A 19,718-nucleotide genomic window follows, 5' to 3' on the forward strand; every position below is an offset into this window, starting at 1 on the left:
GGTAGTGCAGAAAAGGACTCCACGATACCACCCACAGACATGCTGGGGCTAAACTGAATAATCTTCTGGATCCAGTCTTGAATTTTGGAATATTCTAAAGGTGCGTAATCTGCAGTTCGAGATAATATCCACCAGAAAGAACATTACTGAAGATAAGTAACTTATTCTTTCTAAAGTGGGAACTATTTTAATCTTTGTTTTTGTAAAATGAAATTTCTTTCTTGAAAGACATCTTTTCTGCTCACTCCAGTGTCAACCAGATAGGTTGGTGAGCTTCAGGCTTTGTCAACTTCTCCTTCCTTTAAATATTTTCTATGGACATGTGTTCTTTGAAGGTTGAACTTTCATTTTTGCCCAACATAATGTCTGAATTTCATGTGTCTTAAGTGATTTTCTCCCTTTGTTTTTTCCACCACCTCATCCTACTGAGGATGAGGAATGGTTGCATAACCTAGTTCCACGTAGGACTTGAATCCATTACATTTTCCAGAATAAGGATTTTAGAATAGATTACAATTTGTGCCGTTCTCAGACATTCAAGGCGGTCCTGAAACAAACTATTCTTAGGTGGATATCTCTGAAGGGGGCCTCAGTTTTATGAACTAAAAAATAAACCTGCTCCTGCTAGCTTCAGAGATCATCCACAACGGCCAGTGTGGCTACTTCTGCTCTTTTAAACATCCATGTTCAGAATACATGTAATTAAGCATATTGGTTGACAGTGGATCCTTTAACTGACATTACTATATCATTTTTGACCAAAACAAATGTTCTAGATTTGGCAGAGCAGTTGTAGATTTTATGAGTGAGTAATCCTCAACCTGCCACCTCTGTACTTCTTCGGGAGGGTTCACTTAAGTAATCTTTGGGAGATAGTATCCATTAGAGGAACAAATTTCTTTTGTAATGGCGGATATACACACTTTCATAGATTCCTTATGATCCACCTGCCTCCCTTCTTTGAGGGATATCTTTTACTGATTGTGTGTTTACTTTGGTGCCAGTACCTTTCTGGGAACTCTGAAAATTCCGTTCACCGAAGCATCTGTGTCTTGTACATGCTGTGTATGGTGTTTCCTACACCATCTTGCAGCGCCAATTATAACTTCATTGGGCGCCTACTAGTGCCAGTGATGAGAAATGGCTTGGAAAAAGAAATCCAGTTCAATCTTTTGTGTGACACAAGGATCCCTTTGGAGACTGCTGTAGCTCATGTATCAATGAAAAAAGAACATTATGAAAGTCAGGTATCTTGTTTAATATTCCATTCACCATGATTGATGTATTTGCACTCTCAAACGTCTAAACTGTTCTATGTACCCTCTAATCCTCATGCAACATCGTTTCTGGTCATCAAGATCATGTTTCTGTTCTTCAACCAAATAAATGAAGAAAGTACATCTGCCTTAATTGCCTCAATCACCTAATATGCCACATACTTTGCATCTTCTCTAACACAAGATTTAGATAAACCAGCAACATAATGTGATCATGTACTGCATATGAAACATGGGGGAAGACCATTAAAATCCAGAGACCTAGACTGTAGAACAGTGCCATTCCCTTCTTGAAATCCAAGGTGCCTTAGAGCCTTCAAAAAAAGAGTTGAGGACACACTTGTCTAAAAGAAATTTGGCTACTGGAAAATCTTATTGTTCCTTTAAAAAGCGACTGTCCCCATCAACAATAATAAAGGCCAGCGACTGAGAACCCTTTTTTCAATTCGATACCAGGAGGGTGAGGTTCTTGAGATATTTATCAGAACTAGGCAATTTAACCACAGCAAGTTTTCGCCTCCGCTTGTTACAAGCATCAAGCTGGCGCTTCATGAAAGCCTTAAATAAAAACGAAATACATCTGGGAGGCTGGTGTCTCTCTTTTGCTAATCAGAGTACCTCAGTGACTTTGTGCTGCTGCTTAGCAAAGGTTTCTCAAGGTAAAACTTTGCTCGTGGGGTTGTGATGTCTCAGCTGGTGAGTCAAAACTTTATTGCGTAACAAAAAGATACAGCTTAGATATTGCTCTCCTTCTAAATTCTTGGTTAATGTTGTCCCTCTACGACAAAAGCATGAGCAGAACTGCCTGGTGTGATTTTGTGCAAAAACTGTTGTGGATGACTAGACAACCACTGTTAATAAGATTTTGAGCAGATCCGTAGTGATGAGTGGATCCAATATAGATCCATGTGTTGGCAACTAGAAGTGCACTGTTAGAAGGTTAATAGAAGAAGCACTTTGTTTGGACCAACATGAGACCCGTCAGTGGCACCGTCTTTAACTCGAGAATCTAGCTGCCTGCAAGCAAGCTGCAACATAAGCACGTTCCATTTTCAATAACCTATAATTTTAACAAAGTACCCTGAATGAAGTGATACAGTGGCGTGGCTCAGCATAACCCCAGGCAGGACATAAGATTTGCGCTGTAACTTTGAACCACAAAAAACACGGTGGCCATGTTTGTTGATGTACCGTGTTTGTGGGTTTGGGTCTCCTTATCCTACAAAGACTATGGGACATCCTTGCCATCGAACAAATCACTCACAACCCAGGCCAGACTGTATTCACTACTATCTTGCAGAGATTTGTGTCACATTTAGATCTTCACTAAGGTGCTCCATCCATCTGTTACAGTCCTTGACTCTGCACTCTCTCTATCAGGACTGTACTCTCCTATCACTCTAATATAACTAGCAGTGAGTCCTGCTGGATGGATAGGAGGGCTGTGATGGAGATGTTGCCTAGTACAGTTTTAAATGTGAGTTTCTATCATTGCAAAAGGAACTGAGTGATCTGCCATTATGTGTCGTTTCACAATAAAAAAACATGTAAATCGAAAAAATCCCCAGTGATTTCTTAAGCCAGGCTATCCGAAATCGGAAGGGAACAGTGAACTGAGTGCCAGTAATGTAGCTCTGCAACACTTGGCTAACGCAGTTCCCGGTGTGTGAGCCGGCATATGTACGGAAGTCTGAGAGGGCAGGGTGGGAGTGCGCCGAGTTCAGTGTGCTTATTGCTAGCCATGCCCTGCTCGTAACCCCATTCCGGGTCCATGTAGTTACACCACGCCTCACTGTCGCTCCGCTGCTCTCCCATATGCTGCTCTGGTAGCCATGGCGACATGTTCATTACAGCGAAATCGCGCTCTGGAGGAAATGAAACATTTGCGGGAGAGTTCCATTTGTTTGAAATATTTCTGGTCACTTTTCTAATTTTCTTTTTTTTTTTCGTTTCCCGAACGCTGAGCGATGGCTGCTAGATTACAACATTGAACGATCCCTTTTACTTCACTTACATTATGAATTTCAAGAAGATAAATTGTCATTGCCTGATTTTTTCTTTACTTTAACTAAATGATTCATGTAAATTTGTCTTAATATTTTCGCAGTATTCCTGGACGTAAAGCGAAAGCATTGTATGCCTGCAAAGCTGAACACGACTCGGAACTTTCCTTCGTAGCAGGCACGACATTTGAGAATGGTGAGTTGGGCCTTCGCCTTGTTCATGTGTTTCTTTTTTGTGGCACTTTGAGATGCTCATGCAAACCTGCACCTTCAGGAGACTTGAATATATATATTATTTTTTTATCACTGTCATTTTTGCACAACTGTTTCTGCAAAATACTCGAACTGATCAGTGTGCTAATGTCCCAGTGCTGCACCATAAGCCGTCCACAAAAGCAGGGGCGGTTGGGGACAAATCACATTGGGGGTGCAAACAATATACTTGTAACAAATACACCTATATACATATACAAATAACACATACACATATCTTATAGACAATAATATACACATTAACATAAATATACACATAAAAAAGAAGAACTTACCTTATACTGCCTCTCTCTGTTCTGCAGTGCATCCTCGTTGTTGTGCAGCGCGCTGTCTGAGCGTGAAGCCCACAGCCAACTCTCATCCAATCAAGACGCTGTTCTAAAGCGTCTGGTTTGGCTGAAGCAGGCTGGCTCCACACTCCAAAAGGCACTGTAGGCCTTTACCTGCTCTCCAACCCAGCTGTCCAAGACAGCTGGGTTGTGAGAGCTTTGAATTTCGCATGTCGGTTTGGTCATAACAAGGTTGCTGACCAAACCAACATGCACAATGCAAATGTAAGTGGCCAAGTGACGCACTTGTCCCACCCTCACACTCCGTTTCCTAGCAGGAAGTGTCAAAAATAAAATGCTAATAAAATAATTTTTTTACCATTTTATTTTATTACCATTTCATTTTTGTCACTTTCAGCCCAGCAGTGTGTGGACAACGTTCCTCCACTCCCACAGAGGAACCACCACTGCACAAAAGAGGAATCTGCATTTTGACTGCCTTATTCCCTGCGACCGCATCAAGGCTTTTATCTGCCTTGGAACTTTGGCTTAAAAAGAGACATTGTAGTCCTGGTTAGTGCCTGGGACCAAATAAATCTTTATCGGCGCTGTTCTATTTATGCTAGTGCCTGATGCAATGCGAGACTGTGTGTGTATATATAGCTCTCTCTCTCTCTCTCTCTATATATATATATATATATATATATCTCAAAACACCAGTCAAAGTGTGTGTGTGTGTGTGTGTGTGTATATGTATATATATATATATATATATGTATATACACATTTAAATCCAAAGGTTACAGAGTTATTATAATTAAAAATCGAATTTAAAAAAACGCTAGAAATTCACTTAAAAAAGCAAAGGTTACAGGGACGTAATAGTTAGGAAAAACAATTTAAAAAAACATATAAATTCACTGAAAAATACAAAGGTTACAGGGACGTAATAGTTAGGAAAAACAATTTTAAAAAACATATAAATTCACTGAAAAATACAAAGGTTACAGGGACATTATAGTTAGGAACTAACATTTTTTTTTTCAGTTCAAAATAAGCTTTATTGAAAGTTTTGAAAAAGTCATATACACAATTTAAATACACGAAAGCATGAAATTGATACAGAAAGAATAAATGAAACATTTTAAAAAAAACATAGACATTAACTGGAAAAAAAAAACGTTTATGCGTCTCGGCTTGGAAAGCCTTGTTCACGACGTATATATATATATATATATATATATATATATATATATATATATATATATACAGGTCCACAACACGTAGCAGCGCTACGTTACATGCACTCCCCTCGAGAATCCAAGGATCAAAAGTTCACAGCAAAGTGCGCTTTTCCAAAATCCATATTTATTCAAAATGCAGCATCGTGATAAGCTGTGGCTTATCACGATGCTGCATTTTGGATAAATATGGATTTTGGAAAAGCGCACTTTGCTGTGAACTTTTGATCCTTGGATTCTCGAGGGGAGTGCATGTAACGTAGCGCTGCTACGTGTTGTGGACCTGTATATTGACACAGGGGAACCTTTGCCCCTGACTGCACCGTTGTCCTGGTGTCCCGGCGTTGCAAAGGATGTGGATCTGAATATATATATATATATATATATATATATATATATAATCTCCTACTGGCAGTCGCCAGTATATATATATATTCAGTTCTCCTCACAGGTGTTTTAAAAAAAAGCGCTAGCACACTCCCGCAAATGATTAGCTCATAGGCAGAAGCTCAATGCACTTTTTGGCTAACATATAGCCTTGGTTCATGCGCCATTATTCCTGCTTGGTCTCTCACTGTCTGGAGTTCAATATAAGCCATCATTATGAGGCAGAGGGTGTTGTGTCCACGTAAGCAGTACTGCTCCTGGTAAATTTTGTGGTCCAGTGTTTCCAGACCCGTGATTATCAGGTCCACTGACACTGGGCCAGGATGTGCCAGATCTAGTTTCATGGTTGTAGGTTAATACCTGGTTAAACTGCATACAAGTGCTATGTCCAGAGGCACTGCCCAGCCGCTGCACCACTGAAGACCATGCTCCTCTCAGCATTGTCGTGCCCTCCCAATCCACAACCACTCACAGCTCCTTAACCCGCAACATTTGCTTGACACTAATAAGCACCTGGGCACAGCAGATGGTTAATGGTGGCAAGAAGGGAGCATTTCATTGGGAAAAGGACCCGGTATGCCTGAGTCTGCATGCTATTTTGCATTCCAGGTCAAGTCATTTGGAATACCTTTTATTTGGTGGAGGGATGCCAAAGAGAATCGGTGATTCTGTTCCTGTTATCTCTGGACTAAATAAAGGGTAGCTTGTAATGAGTCCTTTACACAGTGTCCCATTATTCTTTTAGCTCTGTGTTTCAGTTAACCTAGTGTTCCACTGACCTTCTGTCCTATTGTTATGATTTTCATGGTGTCCTATTGCTTGGTGACTTGAGTTGTCCACTAACGTATTGCTGCCCTGTCCACTTTTTATGTTCTCATTTTGGCCTGGTCTACTTTGTCCTAGTGCCTTGTTGTCTAGGTCTCCCTTTCCCTTGGTCTACCAGTATTCACATTGCCATTTTGTTCCATGGTTCCACCCTCCTAGTGTTCTTGCGTACTGTCTTTCAGCTGTGTAATTTTCTAGTGTCTGTGAGTCAGAACTTCAGGGTCGGCCAGGAGCAATTTTCATGTACGTCCGTCAGATGTTCACAAAAGCAATGCCGGAGGTTGCTGCCCATCTTCATAGTTTGGGATACCAGTTTTCCTCTTGAAGATTGGCTGTTGAAGGCAAGTTCAAAACATTCTCCATGGTCCACTTCCAGACCATGGCGAACCTCCTGACTTCTTTGGGGTTCTTAATCAGCCAGCTTAAGTCACACTTGACTCTTTCAGAGAGGCTTTTTTGTTAATCGCCGTTCTGGACAGAATGCCGTTCAGGCCCCTATCTCCATTATGACAAAACCAGGATATTGTGGATATGATCCCGATGTTTCAGCCTCGTTTGCGGGTCTCGGGGAGAACAACTCTGAGGCTTCGGGTCCTGATGGCTTCATGTATCCTGCTTGTCCACATTGTCAGATGTGGTATGTGGGCTCTGCAGAGAGTTGTGAAGTGTTAGTGGGCCTTGCACCAAGGAAATCTGTTAGATGTAATCCATGTTTAAGAGAAAACTGCACAGGTCTACAGTTTTTTTTTTTTAAACCTTTATTGTTCATTTCAATAACATTACAGGCATGGCCCTACAACCACAGGGGCCGGCCGCTAATCAAAATAGGAGCAAATATACTGTGGTATGCCACAGCTCCTAAGCCGACGTTCCTATGGTCCGGCAGCGATACAGGATAAAGTTCGTATTGAACGCAGAATTAAGTCACAGAATGAGATAGAGGTTTTATTTTTAAATTAACTAAATAAATCTATCGGGTGCTACACAATCTAAATACTAATACGGTGGCTAGGCAGATAAACAGGATATGCAGATCAGGAACAGCTATAATTGAGACGCTGGCGTTAAAGCATACTATTCAGGATAAAAAAAACATACAATACACAGTATACATCAAGCGCCAGTCCTCAGAGCCCACCCACCCAAAGATCAGGATAATGAAAGAAGCAAGAGCACCCGATACGGATATACGATACCAATCAGAACGTTTGGCCAACTATACTAATAAAAGGAAAGAAAAGGAAAGGAAGACAAAGGCCATAGAAACAAAATAAAGGCAAAACAACCCCCCCCCCTCCAGCCCCCCACCCTGCACCCCTGCAGTTGGCTACAGCCTAACCTCCCTAGCAGCGTGCCTGTCACCCCGAATAACTAAAACCCTAAAAGAAGGAAGAAGTGGAGGAGGAGGAAGCGTATGAGCACCCGGTCTCCTTCTCCCCAGCCGGACACCAACCACCCCTTCGATAGCACAGATAATACCAGGAGATATGACAGTGAAAATACAGGGGAATCACTAAACCCCGCCCGACCTCACTCTAATACCCAGATCCAAGTCCCAAGTCCGCCAAGGCCCTAAAGTCAAACCCATTGCAGCAGTCTCATCCTTGGCCCTTCCGATCTTGCACGCAAACACCATCCGGCAGCAGCACCGCAGTCATTGTAGATCCAGAATACGAGAGGAGTACCGAAGAGGATAGTCCACAGAGAGCTCTAAAAACAAAGTCATTACCAGCCTCGATTATCAATAGGCCCTCTATCATCGGCACCCTGTCCAAGTGATGTTCCCTCCGCGGAAGCGGCAAAGCAGACTGGGGAGGCAGAGATGTTGTGGCAATCCAGTCGGCTCCGACGGAAAAGTCCAGGATTAAGAGGCCAAGTGGAACTACCCCAGGCGACAACAATGGCGGGTGCAACCAACTCTCCAGGGAACCAAGTTCGCTACTCTTTGTCGGTACACAACTCAAGGGCTGCACCAGATCGTCTTGCCCTGGGCGGTCATCATTGGTCATCCCAGATCTCACGGGAAGCGTCGATATTGGTAGACGTAGTGGAAGATCAGAGCCCGGTCCCAAACAGTCCGCGTCACGCCGATCGGCAAGCATATTATCAAGTCGAGATTCAATATGCGCTTGTAGCTCCATGATGGCGGCCAGCACGGTCCGCAATGTCGGCTCTTTATTCGTTAGATCCGCCTCCGCTCTTCCGATCACAAACATAGTGGCAGTCCCCGAGGAGCCCGGTCCTCCCGGGGGGGCAATGACAGAGCGGAGCGGATCGCAGCTGAGGGCGTCCTGTAGACAAAGTGGCCCTGGACAGCGGGCGAGGGCCCCACACCGGTGGACCCCGGCGATGTCTAACCGGGTCCCCGGGCCAGGAGTCCCAGACCCTCCACAGACGCCCAGGTCAATTGTCCGACGACATCAAGAAAACTAAGTTGATCGCCACCTAAATCAGACATGGAGACTTCCACTGTTGAGACCGGACCCTGTCGTAGTCACACGGCCGATGTTGTTCAACTACGTCCCGGCTGGGCTCAAACTCGAGGCCCCGGCTTACAAGCTGCGTTAGGCCAGGATCCAAAAGACAGCATAACTCCGTCAATTCTGGCGACAAAGGTCTGGGGATTGAACCAAACGATTCAGCAAGGCTTCATCTCCCTGGAGGTCGGGCGTGATTTCAGGATAAGTTGCAGGATCATCCGGCTGGAAACGGAGGTAGGCGGAGCCGGGCGCCTAAGCGGTCATCTTAGTCGGTAGCGTAGCTCCTCCCCAGGTCTACAGTTTTTGCTGATAGAGCATAACCTGACCAACAGCAGACTTGCCAATTCCCCATTTAGATCGATGGTGGTTATGGATGCTCTCTGCTGGGCTGGGGCAGTTATTTTGTAGAGAGGAGAGGAGAAGATAAGAGGACTGTGTTATTTGGTGGAAATCAGGCTCCACGTAAGTCTGTTGGAGCTCTGGGCTACTCCCTTGGCATTGGAAGCCTTCCGTCCATTAACGCAAGGCCAACACTGCCATGTGGTACTGTAACAAGTAGGACGGAATTGTGTTTTTGGTCCTATACCAAAAGGTGTTGCGCCTCTGGATTTAAGGGCATTTGTATGATCATGAACCACCTGGCAGGATCTATAAACCCCAAGACAGATGAGCTAAGCTGGTGCCGCATAGCGGATCACAAATGGTGGTTACCCCAAGGTGGCACAGGGCATGTTCTCGCTGTGGGGAGAACCCTGATTGGATCATTTCACCACCGTTGAGAACACAGGCTGTCAACACTTTTGCACATTTCCCAAGAAAGTGCTCTCTGGGAGATGCATTCAGACTAGAGTGCTGCATGGGACTCCAATACGCCTTTCTGCCACTGCCTCTCCTGCCCTGAGTTTTTAAGGACATTAGGAATGACCAGCCTGATTTATCCTAGTAGCACCAGGTTCGGGCAGGAGAGTTTGATACCTGGAACTTATGGGCATGAGCATGTGTCCTCTAAATAGGCTACCACTGCAGGAGGATCTTTTGCCACAGCAGCTGGGTGGGTTCCGCACCCAAACCTGCTCAGTCTGCACATCCATTCATCTATATTGAGCGGTGCAGTTGAGTGCGTTTGTGCTGCCACCTATGGTTGTGGATGTCATACTTGCTTCCAGGTGTTTTTCTTCAAAGTCTATCTTTGTCCGATGCTGGGACAGATTTGTGGCTTGGTGTGGCGTCTGCAACAGCGATCCCTAACAAGGTAAACTGTTTGGTAAATATTGCTCTTTGTTTTGTCCTTGGCCCAATAAGGTCTTGCTGTGGGCACACGGAACGTTTGTTTTTCAGCCTATTATGCTTTTTTGCGTTTTACCAAACAAATCATCCATGTTTAAATCAGCAGTTGTGATGCGTTTTGTTAAAGGTTTGACACGTTCCTTCCCAAACCCTTTGTGATGCCACAGTGAAATCTCAATTTGCTCCTGACTTTCCTTGTGTGTCCCGCTTTTGAACCCTGTGCCTTCTTACACTCAAAACAGTCTTTTTCATTGTAATCACTTCAGCTCTTCGTATGTGTGAGCCCCAAGCTCTATCTATGCAATAGCCCTATGCCACCTTTTCCCATATAAGTTGGAGTTGAGGACCATAGTAGCCTTCTTGCTGAAAGTGTTGACTCTATTTCATGTTGGGCGATCCATCACCCTCCCAATGTTCCTCCATCCTCTTCACTCCTTGAAAGAGGAGGAAAGGCTCCATTGACTTCATCCCAAGAGAGCTCTGAGCTTTTATATTGATCATACCAAAGACGGTGGACGGTCAGCTTGTTGTGTCATTCTTATGGGTAAAGAAAGGCAAGGCAGTGTAGTAAAGGACTTTGCCATGGTGGATCGTGCTCAGCACTATGACCTGCTACACGATGGCCAAGAAGCAACCTCTGGAAGGGCTAAGACTCATTCCATCAGGGCCAGGACTGCTTCCCCTGCATTGGCACATGGAGTGTCTGTGTTCTAGACACTTGCCAGACAGCGACATGGGTGTCAAGTGCACATGTTCCTGAAACACTACTGTCTTGACAGCAATGTCCAACGGGAATGGCGTGTTGCCCTCTCGGTCCTGCAGGACTTTTTTGTCTCACCCCACTCCACAGCCCGTCCACCTTTGGCAGGTACTGCTTCAGCATCTATTCACAAGGTGAGGAGTCTGCTGTTAGAACTTTCCATCACAACAACAAGTTACTTACCTTCTGTATATCTTTCTTGTGAATACTCTAACCACAGACTACTCACTACTCTCCTACCCACTTGCCCATTCTCTTGAATTGTCTTATTTTGTCATCTAAAACCATTCTAAATTAGAGCTCTGCACACTGGTACTAAAGTTTGGTTTTATGGTGCACTGCTTCTAAGAGTGTTGAAAGGGTGAAACTGACGTCCGCGCACTGAAGTGGTGCTTTTATATGGCTCCGCTCTGTCACTCCAGGGTGAAACAACATCCCAGAGTGCAGAAGGAGTGAGACTGACATCTGCAAGCAGGGGTAGTGCATATATGTGGATCAACTGTCACTTCCAGGGCGGAACACAGCCAACATGGACCTACAAAACGCCCCCTAGCAATGTGCGGGAACACTGCTTTGGAAATTTTCAGATCCTGTTTGGCACCTGGGGAATATTCTAAAGGTGAGGCATCTGCAGTTAGATTATCCATCAGATACAACCTTACTGAAAGTAAGTAACTTGTTTTAACTATGCTCTAACTAAATGTTTTGTTACCTCATCAGTTTTTAGGTGTCACCTGAGCCAGCGCGCATCCGCTGCTCTGCGAGGCTTTTTGCTAGGGCTTCCAACTGGGACCACACGCTAGTGCGTGTGTTTTTTTTTGGCTCCCAAACTATTGGCCTTTGCATGCGTCTTTCTAAGAAAGACAGCACGCATTGGGCAAAGGCGGGTTCATCTCCCACCTTTGCCTGGAATTGTAGCCGCCTACGGCTTGCGGTTACGCACAGCCTGCCACACAGCTCCATCTGTTTCAAATTATCGCGCATGCGTCTCACGCTCGCGTTAATTGTAAACAGAGGGCGTCGGGTTGGCCGGCCGGAGCACAGGCCCGTGTGCACACTTTTTTTTATAACAAATACGTATTTACAGCTACAACTACAAGAGTTTCATTATTTTACATTCTTTGTTAACTTACTTAATTAACCCTTACTCAAAAGCAAAGAAAGCTCTCAACAGACAGCTAAGAAGGATTTAGTGAGCATGAACATTTTATGTTGTCTACCTTAAAAAGTAGACATATCATCTCTGAAAACCTGCCAACAGAGCTATAAAAAGGAGCTCATTCGACTTCACGCAGCAAAGTGCATGTATTATCACTCATGTTAAATTTCTCCAACAGCGAGTACCTACAATTAGAGCACCCACTTCGTCTCACCCCAAAATGATGTACCCTACTTACCCTGCGCGTCCTTTGACATCCGACCAGTTAAATTTCCCAGCTACAGCGTTTCTAAATCAGGTAACAGTTTACATACTCCAACAACCTGCATCAACTAGACTTCCAGTGTATGTAAGTAACCACAGCAACATTTTCCAGCTAAGCAGGACGGCGGTCCCGGGAGGACATATTAGTTCATTTCATTCAGTAATAGACATTGAAATCAATGACGGAAATGCTTTCAGTCAGTCTAGTGGATAGTCAGGCAGTTTATCCGCAGAGCCACTGACGTCTGTAGCACATCCCAAAACAAGGTGGTAGTTTAGGCAAATTTAGGAAACTACGCGAATGCTCAGGGGTTTGCCTGCATAAAAGACGCTTTTGGGAATAACAGACACTAATCACCTAGTTGTATTTCCTCCAAGTTCAAAATGTCCACTCCGACTAGATATTAACCGCTGTCTTCCCGTAATTGGCGGAATATTTCAATTTCTAAAAGGCTAAGCATCTCCATAGGAAGACTGTCTCATGTGGGAAACTGAAACTGGCTCCCTCAGGAAAATGTAGGTCACTGGTTGGAACAGTAAATGTGGCAAGGAAAAATAAAAAAGTCTTGTTTTAATGAGTGTCACTACCCCACAGAAATCAAAGCGCTCCTTTTCCAATATGGCCAACTCCCACTATAATCCAGCTTGACTTCTACGACACTTGCTACTGTTGTCCTACTTCTGTGGTATATTTCTAATAGTGTTTTCGAACCTTTAGCGATTCCCTCCCGAGTCCCGCAACAAATGCTGCTTAGCCTGAGCTCTTAAGACCGAGGGCATATAGAACAGTTCCCGAGGCTCAGCTTTCTTGTTAACTGGTTTGACAAGTTCTTATTATTAAATTCTATAGTTGCTGCCAGTGGCGGTTATTTGTCAGTTCATTCGAAGAAAACGCTCCTTAGCAAATTATTTTGTTTGAGAACGTGCCTTTTCATTGATTGTCGGTTTATGCTGGTTAGTGAATGTGAGAATCAACAGTGGGATGGAGGGCGGGGGATTTTCAATACCAACAAGCATTGGCAATGCTAATAGGTCTGGACTCTAACTGAAAGTGACCCTTCAGTCACTGATTTCTTTAGGGACTCAAGAAGGCCTCATAAATGCACCCTGTCACTCATCCTCTCACTCATACATCCATTTGTCTATTTCCCTCGTTCTTGTTTCCACCCACTTACCCATCTGCGATAAAACAAACTCAATAAGCACATAGGAGATTGGTTAGGTGAGGTGGGCTTCTGCAGAGAGGTGGTGCTAGTCCCCCCAACTGTGTCTTTATTCCTTTCAGGGAAAGGTCTGTTGGCTTTGTGGGCCAATCCACTGTATGCTATGTTAGTTGCATTTGTATAGTGCACTGTTACCCTGGGGTGTCCTGGCACGAGCACTGGTTGCTGGGGGAAAAGAATGTATGCTACTGCGCAAAGAGTCCGGTCTTTAACCCTTTCCTAAAGGAGAGGAGATCCGGGGCACTCCTGAGATGGTGGGGAAGCTCGTTCCAAGCTCTGGAGGCACAGTTAATGAAACTCCTACCTCCCCAGCTGACTCTTTTAAAGTGGGGGGCTTGAATGTATTTGGCTCCTGAGGAGCGTAGCTTTCTCCCCAGGACATACCAGTGGAATTTACACCTAAGGAAGTCAGGTCCTGCTCCATTGATGGCCTTAAACACAGTACAGAGTGCCTTGAAGCAAACTTTGTTTCACCGGGAGCCAGTGAAGTTGCCTTAGCTCCTTTCTCACGGAAACAAATTTAGGAGTTCCTGACAGCACTCTTGCTGCTGCATTTTGGGCTAGTTGGAGCCGACTAATGTGCTGCTTTTGAGCGTTGAGATAAAGGCCATTGCAGTAATCCAGACGCGACATTATAAGACCCGTAATCACTGTGTTGAAGCTATTTTCGGACAGGAAGAACTTAATGTTCGAGGCATATGGGCTGCAGATGGTACATTATGAATAGATCGCCATCTGGTGTTGGGCTCGGATGATTGCACTTTGTTTTTCTCTTGGAGAGTCTTTTGTATCTTGGTGACTCCTCCCTTAGTTGGTAGTGCGCATGGGCATCGGCTCCATCCTTAGATTGTTTTTTTCCGCCATCGGGTTCGGATGAAGATCGAGACGCTCCAGATCAACTTCTGAAGAAAGTGATTTTTCGGCGCGTATTCCCTTTCCAATTCGACGGTATTGTTAACGAACGCGTTCTTTTCCATTCCGACGCGTTACAAATTCAAAATAGAAGAGAAAAACTTGGATCTACGTCGAGGAACAGGAGACCTTTCTCGGCGCAGTCAAGCCCGGAGTCCATGGAAAGGACTCCATTCAAAAAATGTCCATCGTGTGGTGCTAAGTTCCCACACAAGGACCTACACGAGGTGTGCAACCTCTGTCTATCGCCTGAACACGAATCCAGGGACTGCGAAGCCTGCGCAGCATTCTCCTCCAAGCTAACGATCAGAAATCGTCGAGCTCGAAGGCACGAGGCTTCCAGAATGCAGGCGGAGGCGATCCCGGAGCTGTTCGGAGACGAACAAATCGAGGAAGAAGAGGACCAGTCGGGGTCGGAAGGGGACCAGTCGGAGGTTGAAGAACTCTTCGAGCAACAAACCGTGAGTGACGACGTCCCCTTACCGAAAAACCGACCCCGTGCGGTAACGACCCCGCCCTCGGGCCCGGTCAAATCGCTGAAAAAAGTTTCCGACGCCCCGCCTTCGGGCCCGGCAACGAAACCGAAACTGAAACCGAAACACTCGGAATCCCACCACGTCGGATCCGAGAAAAGGGCGTCATCGACTTCGACACCGAGGCGGCATATAAAGGAGAGCTCGGTATCGAAACATTCCATGTCGAAAAAGAAATATGATGTATCGCCCAAAAGACACTCGATACCCAAAAAGTCGGAATCGAGCAGACATTCGGTGTCGAAAACAGAAAGATCTGAGGATCGAAAACAAAAACAGCTCTCGGAACCAGGACCCTCGGTAACGATTCAAGAGCAACAAACAGATCCCAAGCAAAAGATCTTGTTTATTGACCCACAAACTGGGAAAGTGGTCACGAAGAAGAGAAAGAGTGAACAGTCAGAAGATAAACCTCTTCCTCCAAAAAAGAGAACAATGGGGACGAACATAACTCCTCCTGCTTCTCCTCGTCCTAGAGACACACCCTCTTCTCCTATTCCTCACAATAGGCCACATATTCCTACACCCTCCACACCAAGACCAGCTACACCTCAGTCAGATGTAGACAGTGATATAGGGGAGGGAGAACCTCAAGGGGATGACGAATCTATCCAGGATGAGGAAGATCCATGGGAAAATTACGATGTAGGGTCAGATGAGGACAACGACCCAGAGCTATACCCCTCAAAGCCTTCACCACCTGATGATAACACAGGTTTTGTGCAGCTCATTAATAGGGCAGCAAAATATCACAAACTAGATATGCACACAGAACCTCAGATAGAGGATTTCTTGTTAGAGACTCTACCTAGTGCACAGAGAACATCAGGTACTCTTCCTATGCTAAAGGGTCTTCTCACTCACACAGAAGAAATATTCGAAAACCCAGTGAGAGCCAGGGTGTTAAACCCAAGAATCGATAAAAAATATAAAGCGGCTCCAAAGGACCCAATATTTATTAGAGGGCATGTACCTCTAGACTCGCTGGTGGTCTCAAACGCTCGTAAGAGAGCAAACTCATTATCTACAGGAGAGGCTCCTCCACCAGATAAAGAGTCGAAGTTAATAGATGCATCAGGCAAGAGAGTAGCATCACAGGCAGCAAATAGCTGGCGTATAGCTAATACACAAGCTCTACTCGCACGTTACGACAGGGCACATTACGATGAGTTAGAAAAACTTCTCACACATCTTCCAAAAGAACATCAGAAGAAGGCAGACCAATTAATTCAGGAAGGTAAAATAATAACTAATACTTCCATTAAGTGTGCGTTAGACGCAGCAGACACTGCAGCAAGGTCTATTAACACTAGTGTCATGCTAAGAAGGCACGCATGGCTCAGAATCTCAGGATTCAAACAAGAAGTTCAAACAGCCCTACTGAACAGACCATTTGATCAGAAGACATTGTTCGGTTCAAGTACAGACGAGACATTAGAAAAGATGAAAAAGGATACAGAAACGGCTAAGTCAATGGGAGCATTGCAACAGCCAACGCACAGAGGTTCCTTTCGTAGATCCACCTATAGAGGGGGCTCAAAAAACACAGGAACAAATCAGCAATCCACATCTTTCACACCAACATCACCCAGAGGTAATTCAAGAGGTAATTACAGAGGTAACAACAATAAGGGTAGAGGCCGCGGAAATAATAACAACCGCAACACCTCAACACCAAAACAGTGACTTCATAGATCTCCCCCCAGACCACATAACACCGGTCGGGGGACGTCTATCACAGTTCCTACCTGTCTGGGAAGACATCACGTCAGACAAGTGGGTGAGACAAATTATCCAACATGGTTATTGCCTAGAACTCACAGCTACCCCACCAAACATCCCCCCCAAACAGCGCCCAATGAGTCAGGATCATCTGACATTGTTAAGAGAAGAAGTGCAGCACTTCTACAAAAGCATGCAATAGAGAAGGTCCCAAAGGATCAACAAGGAACAGGAGTATACTCTCTATACTTCCTGATCCCCAAAAAGGACGGGTCCCTACGACCAATATTAGACCTCAGACCTCTCAATGCTTACATAAATTCGGAGCACTTCCACATGGTCACGCTCCAACAAGTACTCCCTTTACTGAAGAAAGGGGACTTTCTTTCTACACTGGATCTAAAAGACGCTTACTTTCATATCCCAATTCACAAAGCCCACAGAAAATACCTAAGGTTTGTGTTAGAAGGACAACACTACCAGTTCAAGGTCCTTCCGTTCGGTGTCACAACAGCACCGAGAGTTTTCACAAAATGCCTAGCTGTGGTGGCAGCACACCTAAGAAGACAACAAATACATGTCTTCCCATACTTGGACGATTGGCTAATAAAGGCCAAATCCAAGGAAGAATGTCTTCACAACACACAGAAGACAATTCAACTGCTGCACCACCTAGGGTTTACGGTGAACTACAAAAAATCACACCTGCAACCAAACCAGATCCAGCAATACCTGGGGGCTACAGTAGACACAGAAAAGGCAATAGCATACCCCAACCCAATCAGAGTACAGACAATGGTCGGGTTAATACAAAAATTTCAACCACAACACTCACTACCAGCACGAGTGTTTATGCAACTATTAGGCATGATGTCCTCTTGCATACTGCTAATACCACATGCCAGACTACAAATGCGCCCACTACAAGAGTGTCTAGCGACACAGTGGAATCAGGCTCAAGGTCAGATTACAGATCTGGTGTTGGTAAACGACCGGACGTATCGCTCTCTGAAGTGGTGGAACACAGAAAACATTTCCAAAGGACGGTCGTTCCTAGAGCCAGTTCCACAAGTAATAATAACAGCGGACGCATCGCTCTCCGGATGGGGAGCGCATATGGACAAATACACAGTACAGGGGAAGTGGAGTGCGCAGCAAAAGAAGCTGCACATCAACTACCTAGAACTGTTAGCAATATTTCTAGCACTAAAAGCTTTCCAAATGCAAATAACAAACAAGGCAGTCCTGATCAGAACAGACAACATGACTGCAATGTATTATATTCAAAAACAGGGGGGGGGACACTCTCTCCAACTGTCCAAACTAGCACAGGACATATGGAGATGGGCCATTCCTCAAAAAATCTACCTGTTAGCGGAACACCTACCAGGAATTCAAAATCAAATAGCAGACATCCTAAGCAGACAGTCAGAACAAGTTCACGAATGGGAACTGCACGACCAAATACTACAGCCATTCTTCCAAAAATGGGGGCAACCAGAGATAGATCTGTTTGCAAATCATCAGAACGCAAAATGCAAACAATTCGCATCCAGGTACCCACACCAAAGGTCCCAGGGCAATGCACTGTGGATAAATTGGTCCAACAAATTTGCTTACGCGTTCCCTCCTCTACCACTAATTCCATTACTGGTGAGGAAACTGCAGCAACACTCAATGACAATGATACTAGTGGCACCCACGTGGGCAAGACAGCCGTGGTTCACCACGCTGCTACAACTCTCACAAGTACCACATCAAAAGCTAAGGTTATTACCCATGCATCTTACACAGAACCATGGAGAAATAATGTACCCAGATCCCAAACAACTGAACCTAGCGATCTGGCTCCTGAGGTCATAGAGTTTGGGTATTTAGATTTACCACCAGAATGCATGGAAATCATTAAACAGGCAAGACGTCCTACCACCAGAGCATGCTATGCAGCAAAATGGAAGAGGTTTGCTATACACTGTAACAGTAAGCACATCAACCCTCTGGACGCATCCACTAAACAAATCATTTGCTATTTATTACACTTACAACAATGTAATCTAGCATATACATCTATTAGGGTTCATCTAGCAGCCATAGCGGCGTACCTACAAAACAGACAACACCTGTCATTGTTTAAAGTACCAGCAATTAAAGCTTTCATGGAAGGACTCAAAAGAGTCATTCCACCAAGAAGACCACCTTCCCCAGTCTGGAATCTCAACATAGTGCTTACCAGACTAATGGGGCCACCCTTTGAACCTATGCATAGGTGTGAAATACAATTCCTCACATGGAAGGTGGCCTTCCTCATAGCTATCACGTCACTTAGAAGAGTAAGTGAACTGCAGGCTTTTACGATTCAAGAACCATTTATGCAGCTACACCAAAATAAAGTGGTTCTTAGAACAAACCCAAAATTCTTACCAAAGGTTATTTCAGCATTCCACATCAATCAGTCAGTGGAATTACCGGTTTTCTTTCCAAAACCACAAACAGTAGCGGAAAGAGCCCTACATACACTGGATGTTAGGAGGGCCATATTGTACTATATAGAGAGAACACAAACTTTCAGAAAGACAAAACAGCTATTTGTTGCGTTTTCTCCCACACATAAAGGCAATCCCATCTCCAAAGCGGGCATTGCCAGATGGATTGTAAAATGCATTCAAATATGCTACTTAAAAGCAAAGAGAACATTAACTGTTCCTCCTAGAGCTCACTCTACACGTAAACTAGGAGCATCTATGGCATTTCTGGGAAACATTCCACTAGATGACATATGCAAAGCGGCTACCTGGGTTACACCGCACACTTTCACAAAACACTATTGTGTAGATGTGCACACAACACAACAAGCTAGAGTGGGACAAGCAGTATTAAAAACATTGTTTCAGACAGTTGCAACAGACACGGGCGACCACCGCTAGGGAGAGAACTGCTGTATAGTCTATTCATAATGTACCATCTGCAGCCCATATGCCTCGAACGGAATATGCTACTTACCAGTATGCATCTGTTCTTGGCATAGAGGGCTGCAGAGTGGTACATGCCCTCCCAGCCTCCCCGGAAACCTGTGTCTGTTCCAACACTATCTTATTTAGATACA

At 44.7% G+C, this 19,718-nt stretch overlaps 1 protein-coding gene across 6 annotated transcripts in view; it reads left to right on the forward strand.

The window, feature by feature from the left end:
- Positions 1 to 19,718, forward strand: part of ARHGAP26 (Rho GTPase activating protein 26) — a 2,045,367-nt gene that overhangs the window by 1,969,645 nt on the left and 56,004 nt on the right. For 4 of the 6 annotated variants that reach the window (XM_086931645.1, XM_086931646.1, XM_086931647.1 and 1 more), the window contains one exon: positions 3,385 to 3,476. In XM_086931645.1, the coding sequence (XP_086787771.1) occupies positions 3,385 to 3,476 (92 nt within the window). Of the gene's footprint in view, positions 1 to 3,384; positions 3,830 to 19,718 lie in introns of those variants that run through there. The other 2 variants (XM_086931644.1, XM_086931643.1) reach the window with 2 other exon arrangements.

The sequence above is a fragment of the Lissotriton vulgaris genome, chromosome 7, assembly GCF_964263255.1.
Source record: "Lissotriton vulgaris chromosome 7, aLisVul1.2, whole genome shotgun sequence".
NCBI lineage: Eukaryota > Metazoa > Chordata > Amphibia > Caudata > Salamandridae > Lissotriton > Lissotriton vulgaris.